The sequence below is a fragment of the Mastacembelus armatus genome, chromosome 22 (genome assembly GCF_900324485.2).
Source record: "Mastacembelus armatus chromosome 22, fMasArm1.2, whole genome shotgun sequence".
Taxonomy (NCBI): Eukaryota; Metazoa; Chordata; class Actinopteri; order Synbranchiformes; family Mastacembelidae; genus Mastacembelus; species Mastacembelus armatus.
In genome coordinates this window covers 20,116,070-20,127,072 of record NC_046654.1, presented here as the reverse complement: position 1 = coordinate 20,127,072, position 11,003 = coordinate 20,116,070, and the positions used below count along the sequence as shown (strand labels likewise).

The following is an 11,003-nucleotide window of genomic DNA, read 5'->3' as shown; positions in this document are numbered from 1 at the left end:
CACAGCGATCCTGCTCGTACACTTCTACAGTGGTTTTTAAACATTTTGTGTCGAAGGCACACCAAAAGGGAAGCCAAAATCTCAAATCTCCCTGTATTCATATCTGTATAACACAGCCTCTATAAATTGAATAATTTTTCTTTATCTTCTTCATAAACATTTATTTTTATTTACTAATGCCAAAAGAATTGGCAAATGAATATAGTCATAACACATTTAACAAAATAATTCAATAATTCATTTGAATCTTCAAATCAATTTAAACCAGATAGGTCACAACATTAAAGCTTAATGTAACTGAAAAAAATGGGAGATGACATTGCGAAATTTACATGTGGTTGTCCCACAGCACACCGGGACTTGGATGGCACACCATTTGGGAACCACCTCGCTATGCAGCACTACATATCCCCTCATAAATGTAGTCTATTCCTGGAAGATCTGTCTGTCACGCATGCAACATCTGTACAGAATTTTTCAGGGAAACATGTTTATACTTGTCACGTGAAAAAAGGATTTCAGGTATGTGCATAAAAAAATCATAACAGAAATGTTCACAACTATGGGATCAGAACAGAATGTTAAAGTAAACATGGTGGTATTGGCCTTCTGTGCTGTTCTGGGATTGGGCATAACAAAAGGGATGGTTGAGTGTTTGGTTGATGATCACCTTGTGGTCATATCATAAGATCTTGAACACCTGGACAAAGTCAAGAGCAGAATTGTCCGCTGATCATGAGCTGTTCTGAAGATGAGTTTGATGGAGGGCACTCCTAGTAAACCTAATTTCAAATTGTCCTCAAGGGCCAAAAAGGCTTGGGCTAGTCCTGATCTTGTGATTTGTTATTGTGTCAGAGAGGCCTGGGATTACATGGCACTTGTAAGCAGTGTAATCCTAGGTAATCTGGGATTCACTTTCCCTCGGCCACTATAGACAGATACTCAGACTGGAGCAGACTGGGAATATGAACATACATAGAGCCTGCGTATGGGATTTGTCTGACAAATGATGTATCTGTTGGTTCTTGTTCACATCTTGCAGTCCCATCTGTTGGCAGTCCATTCCTGTCCAGCTTTATGTACCTGCACATATGGGAACAGTGGAATCGCAGAGATCAGGTTGAGTGAGGCTAACTACATTATCTGTGTTTGTGTGTTCAAGTGATTTTTTAAAATTTTGATTTAGAGACTGAATTATTGAAGGTCTGTTGGAACCAACACATCATGCTAATGCAAGAAATGTTCTAATCAAATGATATCACCAAATGTAAATCAATATTTAATCTTTTCATGGCATTTTATACTGCAAAAGAAAGGTGCCCCATGCATGTTATTTTATGTAGTTTAAGTAATATTAGATAATATGCACACGATTAAAGTAATAATTCAAATTTAATGCAGACTGAAGGGAATGTAGCAATGCTGAAAATAATTACATTGAAGATCGGACAGTGTTGTTATTTAACATTATAGACTGTTTTGAATGAAGTTATTCATAGTAAAAAATCTTTATTATTGAATTCACATTTACTTCGTAAAATCCTTCTTCACTTATGGAGGCTGGCAAATGGCTCAAGAAATATCACTTTGATTCATTGTAATGAACACAAAAATAAGTTAATTGTAAATGTCATGAATTTTTTCTTTTAAACTGTTGTATTTTTTCACATTTTGGTCTCATTCAGTAGTCATTCATTTTTGGTTTTTAGATTCTTTTCATCATTTGGATATAAATGTAGATCAAATGAATACATTTAACATTATTTATTTTTATTTGTAAAAGACATCCCATAACAAAACGCATTCAGTATGTTTGTAAGGCCTTGTGTAGATATACTGTACATCACGCACTGGTTAGAAAAGTACCTTCAAATGTGGCAAATCTGTGTATACTTGCCATGGTACCGATAATTAATTCTTTTCAGAAACTTAAAAAATATTATTATTTGATGTCACTTTTCAGCATTCATATAAATTTGTATTAGGGTTTTGTCATCTTTCCATCTGGGGATTTTTTTTGTCATTTCAACTATGTACAGTGCATACTGAAGTGAAAGAACGTTCCACCAATTACTACACTCAGAAAATGAGTGTACACAAAACCTGTGTATTGATCAATCCCAACTTCAGTCCTTACAGCTTTGTGTTTAACAACAGGTTGGTTCGCTGCAGTGACCCTGGAATCTCAGCTGTTCCCCTTAATGTCCCAGCTGACATAGTCAAACTGCGTCTGGAGAAGACCTTGATCTCCAGGGTGCCTCGGGCAGCCTTTTACAACCTTTCAGAGCTGCGGTTCTTGTGGCTGACCTACAACACTATCAAATTCATTCATCCCAGCAGCTTCGTCAATCTGAAGGCCCTGAAAGAGCTGCGCCTGGATGGGAACCTTTTGACATCCTTCCCCTGGGAGGGTCTCAGGGACATGCCCCGCCTCCAGACTCTGAGTCTCCACAACAACTGTCTATCCAGTCTTCCTGCCCATGCAGCACTCTTTCTACCCAACATCACCTACATGGACCTGTCCAGCAACAAGTGGGTCCACATGCTACAAAACCATGGACCCCAACAGTATCACTAGTATTCCACAGATATACTGAACATTTATCTTCTCTTTTCAATGTTTTTCTCCTCTTATCTTTCCTTTCTTTTTCTCTACTCTCCTGTCCTCAGGCTGACTATATTGCCTGCTGAGCTGCTGGACCTTTGGTTTCCTCTGCTTGGACAGCAGGAAAGACCAGTACAAAGAATAATTCTCGGTACAGTATGTTTTGAAATAACAGAGGCATGTCATATTCTATATTGCAGATCTAAAGCAGCTACACTGCATTTAGATCTGCAAAGATGTGAAGGCAATTCGTTCCACTGGATTTTAGTTAGGGATGTCAGAGGGGCTGAATACAAATGCACACTTTTCAGATATTTATTTGTAAAAAATGTTAAAAACCATTTATCATTTTCCTTCCACTTCACAGTCATGTGTAATGACATAAAATCCAAATAAAATCCATTTACGTTTATTGTTGTAACATGACAAAATGTGGAAAATTTCAAGGCACTGTATGTTCAGCTGGCAACAATTCTCTTAACCCTAACTGATGCAATCTATAACTTTTAATTTCTTAAACAACCATATCAGAAAACATGTCCTGTGGTCATGGAAAATAATTATTTGCCTGCATCAAGCAAGCAAGACAACAAAGAACATCGCTGAAAATACTGGAACTGTCCAACACATCATTAAATCCTTGAATGATAGTGGTGAACCTTTAAGAATAATGGTTAGAAAAATCTTGAATAACTGTGACTGAAGATCATTTAAATGCTTGGGGAAGTTGCATGATAGAAAACTGACAGATGTGACAGTAGAAATCACATCTATGTCATATCTACATACACAATGTATATTCTATTCCAGAGCAATGTGAACATCTGGTTAAGAAGTAACATGCATGAAGCAATGCAGCCACCATGCCAAGTAGAAGCCTGGTCAGGTTTAGGTTAAGAAACATTTTGTGGCAATAACATTAAATTGACTGCTTAAATGTATCGAATGACCAGGTTCTTCACTGATGATATAGGCACATTCGAGGATAACAAGGGAAAGATTCATTAGGCTAAAATTGTGAAAGAGTAGTAGGAGCACAAGGAAACATAAACCACCATAAAGTCCACCATTACAAGTGTTTGGGATGTACTGGAAAAGACATTATGGAGTGGTTTGACTTTGCCTTTCATCAGTAGATACAGAAATATATGCTGTGATGTTACATAAGATTTTCAAAACAATGCCTTGGAAAATGTGCACCGTAAACAAAGTCAAGGGAGGTCCAATGAAATATTAGTGTGCAGTTTTTTTGGCTGGGCAGTGTACTTTACAAAAAACAAGGCCAGTGAATAACAATACTGAAATAAATTATTTTTGCACAGTTGAAAACCTGATATTACAGCCACTATTGTACGCAGAGATTTGTGACAAATGTCACTGATTTATGATAAATGTCAATGATTTAAACAAATCCAATTGTCTTGGATACCCAGGTCTCCATGACAACCCCTGGTTGTGTGACTGCCAGATCTCTATGGTGATGTCCTTAACCATGTCCCTTGGGAGTCCGGTAGTTCTTATGGACCAAATGTTGATGTGCAGCAGGTCTCTGGGTCAGTCAGGGATGCTACTGACCAAGGCAGAGCTATCCCACTGTATGAGGCCCTCAATCCAGCCTGCAGTCACCAGAGTCATCTCTCCACTGGGTAGTAATGTAATCCTCCGCTGTGATGCCACTGGCTACCCAACACCAACCCTGACCTGGATCAAAACCTCAGCATACACTGGTAAACAATCCAAGATTACTCATAGATCATTAAATGATTCTACCAACATCTGAGCTTTTAGTAAAGTATGTTTTGATTGTGTTCTCTGTACAGATTGTTGCCAGCACCACACCCTTGGTAACTCTGAACAGCTACCCAGGAATATGGAAAGTAGTAAGTGGTGCTATTTTGTATAAACTCATATTTTATAACAGACACAGTTCACATTCAAATTCTGCCCTTCTGTGATGTTTGCAACTATAACTTTTCACTGCAAATTAATGACATGACATGACATGACAAATTGTAGTCATAATCACATCAAGAATATGTGTAAATTAAAACCAGTTCAATTAAAGGATGCATATTAAAACAGGCATTGCTATTATTTTGTCCACCCTCTTTATGTCAGTGACTTTAGACTAATTCATAGAACACCTCTCTGTACAGAGCAGTAAACATTGATTATGCACTCAGAGCATAAGACCTGCACCTTTTTATGTTTTAGTTATGCAGGAATCTCCTCGAGTGGGGGTACGCTGGTCAATAATCAGCCTGAATGGGTTGTCATACAAGGACGCTGGTGAATATCGTTGCCAGGCACGGAACATGGCAGGAATATCTGAAGCCCCAATTAAACTGAAGGTGGTGGGCGTCACAAGGCTATCCCATCTACCAAAGAAGAAGTTCCAAAAGATTCCACCCAAACCATCACCGAAATACAGGAAAACCAAAATCCAGCTACAATACACAAGTCTTTAGTGAAGGAGAATCACATATACTAAAATATCAAACCACCTTCCATTACCATGGCCCAAACTGCCCCTTATCTTGTATCCAAAGGGGTCCCTAGACACGTACACTGAAAAGTACAAAATTAACTTGATGCAAAGAAAAAGATCCAGGCATCCATCAAGTATACACCTAGCTTTTCAAAACACTCTGCAATGAATTAGGTTCTGGTTCACTAACTGGGTGACATCATCATGGGGATGAGAAAGCAAGTAAAGTGGAAATCTCAGGTTTTAGTGTTGTGTGCTTTTTGGCTTATTCTGCACTATTCAATAATAAATTGTTTGTTGATGAGCTAATCTGCCAATTTAACTTGTTAAAATGAAATGTGACATGGAAACATGGATGTAATATTGGAGATGTGATTGGAGATGTTTTTTTAAAGGATGTTTTAAAACCTGGAGTTCAGGTTTACAGAAGAGGACATTACCAGGCTGTCAGCCAGATCCAACTTGAAGGAAAATGCTCTCAAATGTTTAGAATATATAAATATAAGCTGCATTTTTTCCCCACATCAACTTTTACAGTCATTAGTTTTAGAGTTACAGTTTAACTTAATGTTTTGCAAATGAACACTTTAGCTAGGTCAATCAGTTCTCTGATTAACACCAGATACTTGAAGAATGTTGATATTACCAGTAGGTGGCACCAGTAGAATAATGTCAAACTCACTCTGGCACTCACTGGGTTTTATAACAAGTATATGCTGCTACAGATATTTTTTTTTTGGCTTGTTTTCAACAAACAAAGAAACATTAATATACATTTTCTTACTAACAAACAGGCTGCCTTGTCCTATCTTAAGCCTTGACCTAATATAAAAATAACAATAGCTCATTTCAAGAAATATACAAAAGTTAATAAATTTAAAAAAAAAAACACTGTAAAAACGTTAGAAAGATTAATAAGTAAACCTAAGGAACCTGAGTGTGGCTAAGGCTGGGTTAGTGAGGGCCAGGAAATCAGGTACTGTATGCAAGGTCATTTTCCATCTTGAAGAAAATGATCTCTGGTAGATGTAGAGGCCTTGCAGTGCTGAAAAGGTTGCAGGGTTATAACTAAATTTTATGGTTCCCTGGGCAAGACATTCTATTGGTCCTTCAGGAGACTGTTTTTTCCATCCATCTACAGTCCCTCTCTGAGTTTGGAAACTCATGTAACTGCTGCTGTTAATACATTCGAACAAAACAAGTGTTAATATTCTCTGTCAGTATAAGACTGAAACTAAGACCACATCAACATTAAGCCAGGTGAGTCCTAAAACACAGTTTTTGTTCCAAAATGACATACGTCAACATTAGGTTTTCACTTCATTTCTGTTCTGGGAATCATCAATATCCAAACTAAATGTCATGGTCATTTAGAGGTGTGAAATATCTTGCTTTGGACCAACTTGTTAGACAAACAACTGACCACCTGACTAAACACCCCATACCATCATTCATGGGACTTGCTGTTATTGGAACAGAAAAAAATATTATTTCTGCATAGCTAATCCTACTACTGTGGTGCAACACAACACAGCTATTGTTTTGCTCCTCTGTTCACACATTTCTCTGTTGCAATCACTGTGTTATGCTGACCAAAGAGCAAACTAAATAACAGGCATAGTGCCCCTTCCCCTTGTGTATCCACTGTCAGCAGTCAGATTCCAATACATCTAACTCAGATCCAAATTTAAATCACTCTAATAGCTGACAAGGCTTAAAACCACACACACACAATGGCTCACTTATTTGTAAAGTTAATATAAACACTAAATTACATGCATATACACACAAAACATTTTTGAAAGACAGCACATAAAGTTAAACTTTAACAGTCAATTTACAAGCTGATTGTAGATGTTTAACAGATGTAGATGTGTTAACAGGACTCATGACAGAATAAATCTCTCACTCGATGTGTGAGATTCTCTGCTATCTGAATGATTCCCTCTAATCACTTCTCTTTCTTCTCTCCACCCCTCAGCACCACAGAGGCAAGCTTTTGATTAGCTCACACAGCTGCCTAAACACTGTAGGAGCCAAAACCTACAACTGACTTTAAGTCAGACTTGGAGCAGATAACACAGAGAAAGCCATTTTTAGTAGATTTTTCATGATTAGAAGTCACTATGGTTGACAGCATGGATATGGAGAAGCAACAGGTGCGTTACTGCATTCGCAGTAAGCATGTAATCATCATCTGTGTGACGGTGGCAGTGTGCTCTTTGGCAGTGGGCCTTGGGCTGGGCTTCTCCCGGTCAGACAGCACCACCACTACTACCACCACTACCATTGCCACCACCACCATTACTACAATGATCTCATCCAAGCCAACTCCGACCGTGGAGCCTAGCCAGCCCCCTCTGCCTAACAGAGGGCCCTGCATGCCTTCTACTGACTCCAGCGGGGACTGGAGGAATTTCCGTCTGCCCAGCCATGTGAACCCAGTCCACTATGACCTACACCTGGAGCCAGATATGGTTGAGGACACCTACACAGGCACCGTAGACATCCATGTCAATGTCACCAGGCCCACCCGTCATTTGTGGCTCCACATCAGGGAGACATTTGTCAGCTCTATGCCTAGACTGACACTGCTGAACAGCCAGGAGGGCCAAAGGGAGATAATAGTAAAAAGCTGTTTTGAGTACACACCTCAGGAGTATGTGGTGGTGGAGGCCACAGAGGAGCTGAATATCACCAACCCAGGAGAGGTATACATCCTTACCCTGGACTTCCAGGGCTGGCTCAACGGCTCTGTGGTAGGATTCTACAGAGTTATCTACACTGAGGAGGGGATCACTAAGTAAGTTTTTTTATTTGATTTATTTAAAACAACATACAATAACATGCTTTTTAACAATATAAAAAGAAAAAGAATGAAAGAAAGTGACATACAAAGAAGAGAACAAAACTTCAATCCTTGAAGAAGATGCTGCTAAAACTGATTCAGTAAATTTTGCATTTATATACAGTAGAAGAATTATTATGTAGTAGTAACCAAGTTAGAGTTTAACTATTTAATAATCCATGTGCTTCATATGCAATGCTTCAAGTAATACTTTATTTAAAAGTAAAACATATTTATAAACATAAAAATATATGACTTTGCAAAAAATTATAGTGTGCTATACACAAAGTGAAAAACAAAACGGAGGCAAATAGAAGATCAATTGGGAAATAATTTGAAAATTTTAAATTCTCTCTCACTTTTTTTGTGAGAATTACACATTGAAGGCTTTGATAAAAGCTAGTAAATAAGCCTTAATTGGAAATTTCTTTTTGTCAAATTACCCTTGTCAAGAATGTCATGTTCACAGTCATTTATAAAAATGCAAGGATTTCTGCTTGACCTTTATTTCCCCTTGCATTATCCTATTATCCTTGTGACTGTAGCTATAATAAAACATTAACAATTTCACATATTGTGCATCTTCTATTTCTAATTGCATGGCTACACCTTCAACTGAAAATATGTTAGCTTTATTCTAAATCATATTACCATACATTATTTACATTCAGCCTGATACTTTTATTACTTCTGTGAAAAGGACAACTTAGTGTTAGTTGTCTCACTCCACAGCACTGTCAAAGTTCCATAAAAACACAAAATGGCTTTTCACTTTAAAATGATAAAAATATGAAACCATATAATACGTGAAGGGATTGGAGCTCATTTATTTCTTACACTACAGTATGCTGTTAAATGGCAGTGCTAAGTCAAATCTTCCAGATAGTGCCATGAATTGGACAAATTTTAGTTATAGCAGACATTTATAGTTTTGTAGTTATAGTTAGTCTGCTGTACATTAGAATTAATAGAAGTATTAGTGTGGCAGCACTGCATTTCTGGGAGTATATTTAGTGTTTTTACTATTAAAGTACTGAATCACAATCTCTCCAGATTTCCCTCTCCCAGAAGTGGGAAGGACAAAGATGGACCAGGGTTGGGAACCACCATTCTGATTCTCTCCATACAATATGTTTGATTGAATTAAAGAAAAACAAAAACCTGAATCAAACAATGAAACAAAACAAAAATCAGACTGAAGCTGCTCTGAATCGTTGGATGCCTGTAGATAACTGGGGGTTGCCTAAACTCGACCAGGCTCTCATCCATCCATCCATTATCTATACCCACTTATTCCCATTTAGGGTCACAGGGATCTGCTGGAGCCTACCCCAGCTCTCTTTGGGTGAAAGGCAGGAGTACACCCTGGACAGGTCACCAGTCCATCGCAGTGCCACATAGAGACAAACAACCTCACACACTCACACTCACTCCTATGGGCAATTTAGAGTCACCAACCTTCTTGCTGTGAAGCACCATTGCTAACCACTAAGGCACCGTGTTGCCCCCAGGTCTGTCAGTGAACTATAATTTGCAGGTATGGTTATTTGTGAAAATAGGAGACAGATAAATAAAACAGTTTTTAGTGCTATAATTTATTTTATTTTTGTGTATATCCCACAAAACCATACATTTTAGTAATATGCTGACTAAAAAGTGACAAACTAGTTCTTCAAAACAAGTCCAGTGGTACCCAGTTTGGTTCAGCTTCAATTAAAGTCCATTATAGTGGAGTCTGAAAGACAGAAAGAAATCTAAACATCAGTTGAAACCTTTTGCCATATTCATGCTTGCTCATAAGTGATTTGCAGGGTTTCTATTTAAAGTGCCTTTAGATGATTTTGTTGTGACTTGGTGCAAGACAATAATCGTTTGTAACTGAATTGAATTAAAATGATTAGGAATGTTGTTTAATCGCATTTGATCCAATCTGAATCTAATTTTGAGTACAATTATTGAATCTGAATCTATGACTCTATAAAATCTTAAATTAAATTTTCTTAGTTTAAAAATGTTTTCATTCCAGTCATTACAATCAGAACACTAGAGGTGGTTTCAATCAGGAATAATAAACTTTCTTCTAAAAGTAGTTTGCTTTGTCACAGATTTGAGGAAAACGGGAAATGGTGTAAAGTGCCTGGACTCAAACACTTTTTGATGTAATTTATTCATCATTTCATCACCAGAAAGATTGCTGCAACTGATCATGAGCCAACAGATGCCCGCAAGTCGTTTCCCTGCTTTGATGAACCCAACAAGAAGGCCACCTACAAAATCTCCATCACTCATGATGCTACCTATAAAGCTCTGTCCAACATGCCACTTAAGGTCAGCAATGCTTAACATTAATGTGTTGAAAGCGTTCCAGATCAATTCCAGATGACACATTGCCAGAGGTTATCATAAACTACCATGCTCATTATGCAATATTAAAGACTTGACATTTAGGGTATGCTCAACATAAAGAGCAGATGCAAGGGGCACTGTTTGATTAAGTCCGTCAAAGGTGAAGCATAATTTAAATCACCTCTAAAAACGTCAGATCTGACAACTGATATCACCTATCGCCCAATACAAACACTTGGTAGTATTCTTTACATGCCATTATCCAAATTAGAGTCTATGCAGAAACATTGTCATAATTATTTACAGTAATTGCAGAGCAAAATGTCTGATATTATGAAAATATTTTAGATAGAAGAAAGAAAGAAACTCATTTAACACACATTGGATGGCGACCGACAAGATGGCGACTGACACAACCAGTCAGGCTCCTACAACGCCACCAACACCAAGAACAACAACAACACCAACACTACCTGACAATACCAACTCGGACAATGCCAATCTACTACTCCGTCTAGCAAACAATGAAATCACCAAATTAAAGCAAGAAATACGCCGCCTCTCTCACGATCTCCAACAGAAAGACTCCATACTGACTAGCTTCAGGGACGTTGCCCTCGAGCAGTCGAGGAAGATCTCCACACTTACCTTCACTCTCCAGGACACTGCCCCATGGGACCCGTCAACCTGTCCAAGACCCTCCTCCTCTTCTACAC

The 11,003-nt window shown here is 38.1% G+C and overlaps 2 protein-coding genes across 2 annotated transcripts in view; both read left to right on the top strand.

Moving 5' to 3' along the window:
- Window positions 1–2,086: 2,086 nt before the first annotated feature.
- lrit3b (leucine-rich repeat, immunoglobulin-like and transmembrane domains 3b) lies at window positions 2,087–5,073 on the top strand. The gene is made up of 5 exons (XM_026306546.1): window positions 2,087–2,532; window positions 2,671–2,756; window positions 4,039–4,332; window positions 4,426–4,485; window positions 4,820–5,073. The coding sequence occupies exons 1-5, from the start codon at window positions 2,087–2,089 to the stop codon at window positions 5,071–5,073; spliced, it is 1,140 nt and encodes a 379-aa protein (XP_026162331.1).
- Window positions 5,074–7,015: 1,942 nt separating this feature from the next.
- The window catches only part of enpep (glutamyl aminopeptidase), a 42,028-nt gene continuing 38,040 nt past the window's right edge, over window positions 7,016–11,003 (top strand). Inside the window, exons 1-2 of the mRNA XM_026307294.1 lie at window positions 7,016–7,896; window positions 10,128–10,269. Of these exons, the coding sequence (XP_026163079.1) occupies window positions 7,220–7,896; window positions 10,128–10,269 (819 nt within the window). The 5' untranslated portion in view covers window positions 7,016–7,219. The remainder of the gene's footprint in view (window positions 7,897–10,127; window positions 10,270–11,003) is intronic.